At 34.7% G+C, this 13,973-nt stretch overlaps 1 protein-coding gene across 1 annotated transcript in view; it reads left to right on the top strand.

Annotated features, from left to right (window-relative positions):
• Nucleotides 1-449: 449 nt before the first annotated feature.
• LOC124238223 (sodium channel protein type 3 subunit alpha) overlaps nucleotides 450-13,973 on the top strand; it is an 85,612-nt gene continuing 72,088 nt past the window's right edge. Inside the window, exons 1-3 of the mRNA XM_046658914.1 lie at nucleotides 450-713; nucleotides 6,126-6,244; nucleotides 7,781-7,870. Coding sequence (XP_046514870.1) covers nucleotides 450-713; nucleotides 6,126-6,244; nucleotides 7,781-7,870 — 473 coding nt within the window. The remainder of the gene's footprint in view (nucleotides 714-6,125; nucleotides 6,245-7,780; nucleotides 7,871-13,973) is intronic.

Raw genomic sequence — 13,973 nt, 5'->3', positions numbered from 1 at the left:
ATGAGTCAGGGATATACCATTGCATTGGCACCGGTATTTCTTTATTTGAAGAGTTAGTAAGATGTAATATAAAGATGGGGGAGAGAAATAATGAGTCCTTAGGTAATTTTATTGACAAGCATTACTGGCATTGCTCTTTTAACCGAAAGTATACTACAATATATTTTGGCTCAAAGGTCTCAAGAACAGACTTCTGATTGACATAAAGTTGGCGTATTGGAAATTCGATTGAATGATGATGCTTCAAGTTAAAATCTGTAGTGCAGCACTAAAAGCCCTACTTATTGTTCATACTTTAAGAAAATTACTAGAAGAAACATTAAATGACATCTTGGTTGATTTCTTGAACCCTCTCATTCATTTGCTTTCCTAACTTCCATGCATTTTTTTTTATTGTAGGCAATTCTTATGCAAGAAGCTAAACGTAATTAAATGTGCAGGATGAAAAGATGGCACAGGCACTGCTGGTACCCCCGGGACCTGAAAGCTTCCGCCTTTTTACTAGAGAATCTCTTGCTGCTATCGAAAAACGTGCTGCAGAAGAGAAAGCCAAGAAGCCCAAGAGAGAACAAGACAATGATGACGAGAACAAACCAAAGCCAAATAGCGACTTGGAAGCTGGAAAGAACCTTCCATTTATTTATGGAGACATCCCTCCTGAGATGGTGTCAGAGCCCCTGGAGGACCTGGACCCATACTATATCAGTAAGAAAGTGAGTGGGGATATTATACTTCCCAAAGTAAAGCTATACTTCCAAAGTTGAGTCTTTAATTAAACACTTAACTTTAATATTCTTTTCTCTGGCTTGTATACATACTGCATCATAGTTTTTCTATGATTAAAGATTCTACACTTTTTATTTCCACTTACTTTTAAGCACAGTATAATAAGCAGAAATATTTATAAGCAATGAAGTCAAGATCTGGCTACAGTGAAGAGATATGAAGAGATGAACAACTTCTGCAATTTCACAGTACTTGAGATAGTCAAAATTAAAATTGACATAACAAAGCAAAATATCTGTTATTGCTGACATATTTAAGCACATTGTAGAGAACAGAATAATAGCTGTGCAAAAGAAGAGTTAAGGGTATATGTACTGCTTAGTTTTTAGTTCTTATTTGGCTTGAGGTTTCTTCACAATAGATTTGTATTTTAAAGGGTAAGAAATAATCTTTTACTTAGCATCCTCCTATAGGAAGATAATACATTGAGAAGCATGTTCACCCAGAAATACATTTTTGGTTGTGGTCCACTAACCTGGAATATAATTGGGATCTTCTCTTAACCTTACTTAATTTGTGACAGGCTAGATTCTGGAACACTTAATGTATTGTTAAAACATCACTCTGAGAAAAATAATGTCAAGAACAGAAGGAAAAAAACCTCAAGTTTTCTCTGTCTATATACGATTTAAATCAACAGTTATGACTCTGCCTTCCTAATGCTAGAATAACCACATAATTCTGTCAGAATTAGCTGGTTTTTGAAGTTAAACCAGCTGTGAAGTATTTTATAGGAAATGTTTTAAAAAATGGATGATAAATTTTATAACTTTTAATTGGGTGTTTTGGCATCTTATAACCACAATTTATATTTCACATTCATGAGCAAAAAAACAGGTTTATGTAGAAACTAAAGATAAATTAATATCACCATGAGTTGATGGTTTATGGATTAAAGAAGATATTGAACACCTTTATTAATCTAAGCCAGCCCTTTTAAAAGGAATGGCTGAAGAAATTGATTCTTTAAGCAGCATGCAATTTAACTTAAAAAGATCAGTGATGGCTAAAGGGAATGACAAGTAACCATTCAGACGTGGAACTAGCCCTATTGCTCTAAAGGAGCTTCTCAAACTTGCATGTCCATACACATCACCTGAAGATCTTGTTAAAATACAGACTCTGATTTCATCGATCTGCGTGGAGCCAGAGCTCCTGCATTTCTAACAAGCCCTCGAGTGAGATTCATGCTGCTAGCACACGGGCCACAATTTGAGTAGCAACTTTTAAAATGCTTTATTTAAAGTCACAAAACAAATTTTAAATAGTTAAAACGGGTCCTTTTCTTTCCTTTTTAAACTAGCTTCATGAAAGGCGGCATTTAATATATATTCATACATTTCTAAAAGGAATTTATTCTAGTACTTTACTATAGAATTGATAAAGAAAATTTTGAAATTTATTTATTGTATTATTACACATGATGATGACAGTGAGATATCCCCCCCAAAACTGGAAGAAAATTCTTTTTTGAAAACTATTAATTCAAGGTATATATTTGCAAAGACACCTTTAAGAGATAGGGGTGTGACTTACTCTGATATGATTAAAAATATTTGCTATTTATAGAAATAAAATGTCCTTAAGAAAGGGAATTGGTAAGATTAAGGATGAAAAAAATGAAATAGAGACAGACATCAGCATCTTCCAAGGGAGACAAACCTTTAGTAATAGCCCTGAAAGCATTTTCCTCCCCAAATCAAGCCACTTCATTGTAGAGGGACTACACTGGGCTACCTAACAGAGATGTCCTTAGCCATCAGGCATCATTTGATTAAGTCAGCTTGTTTGGACTGTACCCTTAGCAAAGAACCTTCTTATTATAATTTGTCTTCCCACAGATCTGCTTAAAAGGAAAGAATGTGCTAGTTATGCCATTGCAATTATTTCAGTCCATGTGACAGTAATGTATCTCATTGTAAATAAATAGATTGGCATTCTGATTTTATGTGTCAGACTTTCAAGCTTGGTTATTGTGAGTCTGTCACTTCTGTGTGCTAACAAAGTCAGTTTTCATTGCCTCCCGGTCTGAGAACCAGACTTGGACCCTGGTTTAGTCATCGTGGCTGTGACTCAACTCGGGAGGCATCTAGGCAGCTTCTTTCCTGTTGGCTGCTCTGCTTGCCTTTATGAAGTGGCTATGTACAGATGAAGATAGAGGTGATATTGTAGAAGAAGGTAGTTTGCGACTCTTAGGATAGGAGCTAATAGAAGAAGCTGATGGAAGAAGTTCTGAAATTTTAAAATATGGTATGAAGCTTATGCTAATTACACAAAATGAGGCAGATGAAAGACATTTAAAAACTGTAAAGCATTATGTAGCTGTTTGCTACCATTAATGATAGATTTTACATACCTAATTTAATCAGATGAGCAGCATCACAATGTATTTTAATGGTATTTAAGTTGACCAGGTAATAACTTAAAAATAGTGACAGTGATAATAATAATAATAGCTAACATTTGTTGTACTCATGCTTTTTCAGGCACTGTTTGAGTGCTTTAACTGGCATAACTCAATATTCAATCAACTTAATATTCAAAGGAGCAGTGAGGCAGGTACTGTGTCAGCTTCATTTTACAGATAAGGAAGTGAAGCCCAGAGAGGTTAAGTAACCTGCCCAAGGTCACACTCCATAAGGCGTGGATTCAGGATTTGAACCCAGGCAGTCAGGCTCCAGAGCCAGAGCTCTTAACCACTAAGCAAAGCTATACATGGTGTTTATTAACATAATAAAAGATGATGTTAAAAATTGGTTGTATAACTTTTTGAACTCTCTGATTGATATGGTCCTACTCAGAGAAGTAAAGTTTATTCCTGCCTCAAGTAGTAAAAATTTTAGTGAACTTATAAGATGTGATTTACCTGGGAAAAAGAAGCAAGCAGCATTCCAGCTATTCCAATTTCATATACTTCCAGCTATAGCATTCATCACCTTAGTAGCAATGTAATATTGTTTTGTTAAGTCATATCATTACTTATCATTACTTGAAAACCAGGTATTGGAATTGACACTATTTATTCCTCCCCCAGTCATCTGTCATTCTCTCAAGTAATTATCAGTTTAGGTAGGTCTCTCAATAACATCAGAGCCCCAAATTTCAAAAGTCTTTCTTGTAATTCATTCACTGTACAAGACATTAGTATTTTATTCCTGATTTCTCAAAATTCAGGGTTTTCTTTGTGTTGGGTGTTGTTCTCCAGAAATAAACTGGGGTTGTATTCTTAAGGCCTGATCTGTTCCAGAATCTGTAAATTCGATGAAGATGCCCTTGGTGCGTCATCTTTAATCCTATTAGTACCACAAAAGCTAATCTTGCTGGAGGAGCAGAGGATTCCGTGTTTAAAAGCACAGCTCATTCTTGTTCACTTTGTTTTTAGAGATCTTTCAAAATAAAACCCTCTCCTAAACAATACAGGAAAGTTGTTTCAAAAGAAAGCATGAGTAAATGCACCGTAAATTATGGTGAACTATTACGGGTTACTGCTGAATATACATTGGATATGGATATGGAGCGTTCGTAATATTAAATGATCTAATCCTGTGAATCCAAAAAGATCCTTTAATGCGTTTGTGCTTCAAGGGCAGTCTTCCCAACGTCCACTGTCCCTTAGGGATAATCCAACTGCTAGTAAAGAACAGTTTACTTGCCCTCTTCATAGAATTGTTCAAATTTAGAGACTGTAGTTCATGGAAAATGGCTGGTTAGGTAATGTTTGGCTCCATGGTTTTGAATACAAAAGGGCAAAGTACAGAGAAATTGTTTTTTCTGTCCTTTATGCTCACAATGTAATATATTTCTGTCTACCTATTCAAACAGTGCATGTTGTCATTGAACATGAATGTACAGGATATAGCCCTTAGTTAAAGGGTAAAAACATATTATTAAGTAAATGGATATATAGAATAGACGTCTTAAAGGAAATGGTATCTTAAAGGTAAACCCACATTTAATTAAAACAAGTTTTATTTGCAAAACACATTATTAAATACTGTGAAAAAAATGGAGAAAAAGTAGATTACAGGCTCTTTATGCTCAATGGGTTATAACAACTTCTAACCTAGTCCTTCAGTGGAATGAACCCTACATGTAAATTGCTACTTGACTATAATTATAAGCAACACGCCAACGTGTGCAAATTAATATACTAAGACTTACTGGTAAGGGGAAACAATTAGGGAGTGATCAGAAGGCAGTGTGATTTATCTGGAAAGACTTAATGGAGGAGATGATTTTGATAGCAGAGGACATTCCCAGAGAGCAGGGATTTTCAACCTTGACTGTGTATTAAAATCACATGAGGGAATTTAAAATACCCCTGTCTGTGCCCATCCTCCAGAAATTCTGATTCAATTGGTCTGAAGTGGGATCCAAATACTGGCAATTTTAAAATCACCCCAGGAGATTCCGATATGCAGACAGGACTAAGAGCCTCTCATAAAGTAATGGGTCATTGTAGGTGGAAACTTGTTGTCAGGTCTGTTATGGACCTGAGATGAGAGGGAGTTTGTGTTAGATGACTTCTCAGGTGCCTCCTTCCTCTAGGATTCTATGGCACCCATTTTCAGAGTCAGAGGGAGAGTTTGACAGGTTGTGAGGGAGACTGACAAGTAAGTTGAATTGGCTGGAGCAGAGACGCCGTGGTGGGAAAAATAAAAGATGATCTGAGAGAGAGGTGGTAGGTAATCACTGGGCAGCATAGCTTAAATGCTAAGTTGATGATTATAGGTTTCAGATCATAGGATTTTAGCTATGGAATGCCCTTTGAAATGATATATTTCAGCCTCATTCTCAATGCAGCTGCCCCTTCTCCGTATTACCAGCAGATCTACAGAATCAGCAAAACCAGGTTATTCAGTCTGTTTGAACATTTTAAAGTAGGACAACTTCCATAAGGAAAATAGAGAGGCATCATATACTTTGGAGTTAAAAAGACTTGATGAAATTAAAATAGTTATAAAAGATTATTTTGATATCAGCGTGTACAGAATAATCTGAAAAGTTACCAAAGCTGGAGACAGGTGGTTTAAGCTTTAAGTAGAAGTGGAGTCTGTAGGTTGCCTTACAACTTGGTAAAAATTTTGTGTCGGTTCATTGGTTTGTATTGGGAAGTTGGAAGCTTAGAGACTGATTAATAGTAAGTCACATCTTTATTTGTAGTTATATGCTAATTCAGGGGGGAAACAGCTAACTTGTTGAGAGTTATGATATACCAACTAGTTTAAATAGACAAGTTTGAACAAACAAATCAGGTAAAAAGTTCTTCATGTGTATAAACTCTTCAAATTAGCCACACATCTAATCTAATAATTTTTTTCTCATATTTTCTTTTTCAGACTTTTATAGTGTTGAATAAAGGGAAGGCAATTTTCCGATTCAGTGCCACCTCTGCCTTGTATATTTTAACTCCACTAAACCCTGTGAGGAAAATTGCTATTAAGATTTTAGTACATTCATATCCTTTTTGTGTGAATTGTCTAAATGCTGTTTCTAGTGGTTGATTTTATAGAAAATGTCATATATTTTTTATATATGTATAAAATTTCTTTGAGATTATTAGTAACATCATTGTTTACTCTGTTTTCATTGATTTTTTCTATTTACAACAAGATTATTATAGAATGACTATTATGATTCTAGATGTAAAAATACAGCTGTGATAGTGAATGTGTAAATGAAACACGTTGTGTATAAGAACAATAGTAAATCTACTCTATATTTTTATTAACTTCAATTACACCATATATAACCATTGCTCAACAAACAGTCTCTTGTGGTTAGTATTATTATCTATATCACCAAATGTTCAAACTTTTGTTCCTTAATCGGTTCTGTATTTTCAGCACCTGGATCCAGCCTTCCTTCAGTAAACATTTATTAAACTACTATATGCCTATGTATCTGATTGGTAATTTATATTTAAAAATCTTTGAACTTAAAACTATTTATAATGATAGTCAAAAAGTATATGTAAAAGAACAGAATAGGTGTGGATTTCAAGAAAATTCTCAAATAAGTAGTGATAAAATAGTAAGGTGATCTTTTGAAGCAGTGTTCAAGAATGGGCATCTTATATAGGCAGATTCCAAACAGGCTTATGTAAAAACTAAAAGGAAGACGAAATACGGGGTAACCTAGAGATGGGGCAAATAGGACTGATAACTTTTTGAAGTGCATTTGAATTCTCTCATTCTACGGTTTGATGTTGGAAGGTATTTACATTTTAAAATAAAAGTTTTACCTCAAAATAGTCATAAGCTTCCTTAAGGCAAAGTCTGGATTGACATCCCAAGAGAAATTATTACAGCTAATTCTCAGGAAGTTTTCGAAATAGTGTTTATCCGTTTAGGTATGGGGTGGACTAGGTACACGAAGATAACCAAATGGCCTGTTAAGTTTTCCCGCAATCTAAAGTGAAAAGAAAAAGTTAGAAAATAATATTAACTTATCAGCAAAAAATCATCTCTCCTTTTATTCCTGTGTTGTAAACTCTAAAGGAATGAGTAACGTCACTATAAGACTGCTAGAGTACCTAATTACGGTAGAAATCTCAATCAGTGTAACCTTTGAATATATTGAGCTATACATTCTTAAGCTTTTTATATTGCATTCATTAACTTTTTGTCAGTCAGTGGAGATTTTCAATTTTCTGAAGTGCAACTTTTACACTTATGTTGTAAACTCACTAAAGAACGGTCATTTTCCCTTGCACGGCAATTTCACACAACTGACTGAAATGTAAAATTCTCTCTTACTTTTGGTAGAGATCTCTATTACATTCAGTTTTGTGAAGATATGATGTAACATGTAAAAAGAATGGACCAAGAATATATGACAGGCTTTGAAGTTTCTTATTATGTTTGCCATTGTTTTAAAACAAATAAGTAAGATTAATTTCACAGGTAACTCGTGTGGATGATTTTTTTTGTATTAGATCTTTGGTTAATGGCCATGATGATTTACTAGCATTTATTCCTTAACTATAATCTACTTTATTCAGTATGCTTATCATGTGCACTATTTTGACCAACTGTGTGTTTATGACCTTGAGTAATCCTCCGGACTGGACAAAGAATGTCGAGTAAGTAGAAACGATTTCTTGGAATGAGAAACGCACACTCAAATTCTCTAGCGTTCTCTTTATGGGTACGGTCTGACTTACGGTTTCCACTTTTTGAAGTCAGGTTAAACACTTCTAAGAAAAAGTTATTTCCATAAAATTAAAGAAGATAAGGGAAATTCTTTGGGGGAGTTTTTCTTCCATGAGGTAAGTATTTTTTCCAACAAATTCATGATAATATCTGTTTAAGAAAGGTTATAAATAGTATATACTAGCTGGTAAACTAAACCTATCATTTAGCCTAAAAGTGAACATTCAATCATTGTTATGCATTTTAGATAAAATCCAATGACCATTTGAGTAATTTGATGAATAAAATTACTGATTCTAGTATATTATTGTAAATGTTATATTCCCATAAAATAGATTTAGATATTTAGCTCAATTTTATTACATTAGACATTTTAGTTTTATGTTAAATTGTTATATTTAGGAAAAATACATTTAAGTATTTAAGTTCAGAAGTTTAGGTTATATTTAGAGATATAGTTTATTTAGACATAGCATCTGTACTAAAACACTCTAGATATGCTCCGTAAAAGAAAGAAAACACCTTCTTCAAAACTATGCTCAAAAAATTGAATGGTTTGAGCCAGCCCTGATGGTCTACTGGTGAAAGTTTGGCGCTCTCACAGCTTCAGTGGCTCAAGTTCATTTCCTGGTTGTGGAACCACACCACCATCTGTCAGCTGCCATGCTGTGTTAGCGGCTCACATAGAAGAACTAGAAGGGCTTACAACTAGGATATGCAACCATGCACTGGGGCTTTGGGGAGAAAAAGAAAAGGGGGGAGGGAAGATTGGCAACAGTTTTTAGCTCAGGTGAATCTTTCCCTGCAAAAAAAAAATCAAATGTTTTCTTAAGGGGAAAACACAATTAGGGCAGATCACTCAAAACTTATGAAACTTTGTAATTACAACACTAATAAAAACAATAATAATCCCAATAAAAAGGTATTGGCCCAGTTAAATCTCTACACATGTGAATACCTAAAATCACAGCCAGTTTCTTTTGTAGTCTCAGACACTAGGCCTTGTCCCTTCTCCCTCGAGTTGGAGGCCCTGGGGGCATTTGTATGATGTTATTGACACAAAACATTTGATTCAATATTTTAACCCAGAGAGAAAGATCTAAGCACGATAGTTCTTGGGCATGCTAAACTAGCCCCTGTTGGCACTACAGAAGGCACGTTTGTCAATTTTATGCATTAGCGTTAAGGTCTTTTATTGCTAAGGGTGTTGAGGGAAAAGATGCCCCTGATTATTTCAAAATATCAATATGCTGGGAAAAATTGTATATTAACTAACACAATTTCTGCATTATAATATTATTCCCTAATTTGTTAGTTATATGTGAAGTTATTTATGACAAAGAAATATGCTTTTTAGCTAACCAGGTGTTTAGTTTATATAGGCTATTTATATATAGTGTAATACAATGATCAGGTATTTTATTGGTTTAGTGAAAGAAAAATTTATAGGATGTTCTTTTTATTGTTATATTTTTAAAAGCAATGTCCAATAGGAGATAAATTATTATGAAGAATATTGCCATTTTTATTTCTGTTGTTATAGATTTCTATGAGGATTTACAGCACCACTCTAAGCCATCATTTGTCAGTGATTTAACACATTAGTTACAGATTTTTTTGATAGTAGCTTGAAAATTCTCCCTAGAAATCCTTTCGGTAATCTAATTCTTCTGTTGAGGCAAGCTGTTTAACAGGATTGTAATAACCATTTATGATTTGGGGATTAACAAATGGACATAGCTATATAAAACTGTTCTGTATGTGCTCTTCCCAGCAGAAATTATGGAAGCATTTAAACATGTATAAATTTCATTTATTTGTATAACGTTATTAAAAGATAGGTAAAGGGCACACTTGAGTATTATTACCTGGATATGCAGATCTCTCTTTTTAAAATAATGTTTAGAGATGACTATACCCATTATGAAAATAGTCTCAGCCTTACAAAAGTTTTTGATTTATATCTTTCAGTTGGAAAACTTTGCATTGGTTTCCTGATCAATTATCTCTAATCACTTGATAGCAAGGCAGCAGGAACACAAAGAAAATATTAGGTATTACAGTCAAAAATCTAGGGTCCAATGAAAAGAGAAGATAACTCAGTTCTGACCTGAAAAGAGAAGTCATTGGTCATTGATAGCAGAAACAGTCCCTAACCAAAGAGGTGCCATACACAGAACGGCCTGAGGACCATATTATGTAGTGAGGGTGGTATTATATAATGCAAGGCACTTCCTTGGACATGATAATTACAGGGAAAAACCTGTGACGTGGACACAGTCAATGGCGTGATTAGGAGCCCAGTCGGGGCAGAGCCAAGAAAGATCAAGGTGCCCTTGATTCCCACTTACCTGTTCAATCTAGTTTGCTGATAGGCGCTTCTGAACACCTGTTCTGTGCAGAGAACAGAATGTCTCAGATGTTCAGCTCTAGGACTGTCTTCCTTGGACAGCTGTCAACACTCACTATATACTCCAAATGTCCCCACAAATTTTCCAAAAACAGGAATAGGGAATAGAGACTTTTATCTTACACCAGTAATTCTGTAGATAACTTAGAATTGCTCAAGAGTAGACCATAGAGCACTGTTAAGATGATAAACAGAATATACACGTGAGCTGTCTCGTGGCCTTTTGCAAGGCCAGCTATCACTCCAAACAGAAATGTCCTGGTGATTTTGTGTAATACACAAAGATCCAAACTAAAACGCAAGTCAACATAAGCTTGGTCTATAAAACGTATCTCTTCCTAATAAAGTCAGCTACTTCACAATAAGTAAAGACAGCATTAGACATATTCCTCATGAAATCACTTGAATTGTTAAAATAAAGAAAGGAGGGGGGATGTTCTTAGGAAAACTAGAGGTGACGATTTCTGTAAACATTTACTGCTGATTTCTTTGTTCCCTCATATGAGAGAAAGCTTCTACAGAAAATGATGCAGAAATAACTCTCCTTTTTTCACATATAAAATACTATTAGGCTGGAAAATATAATGAATTTTAATAAGAGTAAATCAAATCTTTGTGGCTTGGGTGAAGTGATCTGAAGAATAAACTTAAATTGTGCTTTTTAAAGAACACAATGTTGAAAAACAAGCACTCTCAACTATTTTTGGAAGACACAGAAATAACATATTGTCAACACTCAGAGAAGAGAGGGCTAGAAATGCACTATATCAGACAGCAAATGGGAAAGTCTTTCACCATTTTGGATGCTGAAATTTGGAGTTGACCATGTTTAAATGATTTGGCCCAATTGCACAGAGATAGTAGCCATGCAAGGTTAGATTCAGAAATTTTATTTATCCTTGAAGTTTGGTAATTGTGTAAATCACACAGACAAAATACTAATGAATTTAAAAATCTTGTGATTATATATATATATTTATGAGAGAGAGTTAGAGGGAGATGGGGGAGAGAGTGAGAGAAATGGAGAGAGAGAAGCAGTTTTATAACTCTATGCCTGACGCTTAAGGTTAAAAAAAAGGGAAGCATATCTTCTAGATTAGACATGTAAAATATCCCTAAAAATAATTCTAACCATTAAGAAATTTGAATGAAATATTTTTTATTGAGGTCATAATAGTTTATAACATTGTGAAATTTAAGTTGTACATTATTATTTGTCAGTCACCATATAAGTGTGCCCTTTTACCTCTTGTGCCCACTCCCAACCCCTTTCCCCTCAGGTAACTACTAAACTATTCTCTTTGTCCATGTGTGTGTTTATCTTCCACATATGAGTGAAATCAGACATTGCTTGTCTTTCTCTGTCTGGCTTATTTCACTTAACATAATACCCTCAAGGTCCATCCGTGTTGTTGCAAATAGAATGATTTTGTCTTTTCTTATGGCTGAGTAGTACTCCATTGTATATATGTATATACCACATTTTCTTTATCCAATCATCAGTCTATGGGCACTTGGGTTGCTTCCACTTCTTGGGTATAGTAAATAATTGTGCAATGAACATAGAGATGCATAACTCTCTTTGAATTGTTGATTTCAAGTTCTTTGGATAAATACCCAGTAGTGGGATAGTTGAGTTGTATGGGATTTCTATTTTTAATTTTTTGAGAAATCTCCATACTGTTTTCCATAGTGGCTGCATGAGTTTACATTCCCACCAGCAGTGTATGAGGGTTCCCTTTTCTCCACAACCTCTCCAACTTGTGTTATTTTTTCTTTTGGTGATTATAGCCATTCTAATGGGTGTAAGGTGATATCTTAGGGTAGTATTGATTTGCATTTCCCTGATGATTAGTGATGTTGAACATCTTTTCATGTGCCTACTGGCCATCTGTATATCTTCTTTGGAGAAATGTCTGTTCATATCCTCTACCCAATTATTGATTGAGTTGTTTGCTTTTTTGTTGTTCAGTTGTGTGAGTTTTTTTATATATCTTGGAGATTAACCCCTTGTCAGATATATGATTGGCAAATATTTCCTCCAAGTTGGTGGGTGGTCTTTTCATTTTGTTCATGATTTCCTTTGCCTTGCAGAAGCTCTTTAGTCTGATGAAGTCCCACTTGTTTATTTTTTGTTTTGTTTCCCTTGTTTGAGTAGATAAGGTATTCGAAAACATCCTTCTAAGACTGATGCCAAAGGGTGGATGGCCTAAATTGTTTTCTAGGAGTTTTACGGTTTCAGGTCCTACCTTCAAATCTTTGATCCATTTTGAGTTAATTTTTGTGTATGGTGAAAGATAATGGTCTATTTTCATTTTTTTGCATGTGACTGTCCAGTTTTCCCAACACCATTTATTGAAGAGACCTTACTCTCTCCATTGTTTATTCTCAGCTCCTTTGTCGAAGATTAGCTGTCTATAGATGTGTGGTTTTATTTCCGGGCTTTCAATTCTGTTCCTTTGATCTATGTATCTGTTTTTGCACCAGTACCATGCTATTTTGATTACTATATCTTTGTAGTATACTTTGAGGTCAGGGATTGTGATGCTTCCAGCTTTGTTCTTTTTTCTCAGGATTGCTTTAGCTATTCATGATCTTTAGATGCCCCATATGAATTTTAGGATTCTTTGTTCTATTTCTGTGAAGACTGTCATTGGAATTCTTATAGAGATTGCATTGAATCTGTAGATTACTTTAGGTAGTATGGACATTTAAACTATATTTATTCTTCCAATCCATGTGCATGCATTATCTTTACATTTCTTTGTGTCATCATTAATTTACTTCAATAATGTCTAATGGTTTTTATTGTATAGGTCTTTCACCTCCTTGGTTAAATTTATTCCTAGATATTTTTTTCTTTTTGTTGTGATTGTAAATGGGATTGTTTTCTTGAGTTCTCTTTCTGTTAGTTCATTATTAGAGTGTAGAAATGCAACTGATTTTTGTCAGTTGTTTTTCTACCCTGCAGCTTTGCTGTTGTTGTTGATTATTTCTAATAGTTTTCTGATGGATTCTTTAGGGTTTTCTATATGTAAAATCATGTCATCTGCAAACAGCGAGGGTTTTACTTCTTCATTGCCTAGTAGGACTCTTTTTATTTCTTTTTCTTGCCTAATTGCTTTGGCCAAAATCTCCAGTGCTGTGTTGAATAAGAGGGGCAGGGGTGGGCACCCATGTCTTGTTCTTGTTCTCAGAGGGATGGCTTTCCATGTTTCCCCATTGAGTATGATGTTGACTGTGGGTTTGTCATATAGGGCCGTTATTATGTTGAGGTATTTCCTTCTATACGCATTTTATTGAGAGTTTTTGTCATAGATGGATCTTGGATCCTATCAAATGCTTTCTCTATTCCTGAGGCAATCATGTGGTTTTATTCCTCATTTTGTTAACATGGCATATCACATTTCTTGATTTGCAGATATTGAACCATCCCTGTGTCCCTCATATAAATCCCACTTGGTCAAGGTGTATGATCTTTCTAGTCTGTTGTTGTATTCAGTTTGGTAATATTTTGTTAAAGATTTCTGCATCTAAGTTCATCAGCAATATTGGCCTGTAGTTTTCCTTATGTTGTCCTTGTCTGGCTTTGGGATCAGGGTGATATTGGCCTCGTAGAATGT

The sequence above is a fragment of the Equus quagga genome, chromosome 4 (assembly GCF_021613505.1).
Source record: "Equus quagga isolate Etosha38 chromosome 4, UCLA_HA_Equagga_1.0, whole genome shotgun sequence".
Taxonomy (NCBI): Eukaryota; Metazoa; Chordata; class Mammalia; order Perissodactyla; family Equidae; genus Equus; species Equus quagga.
Note: the sequence above shows the minus strand (reverse complement) of the source record. Positions and strands in the feature narration are given on the sequence as shown.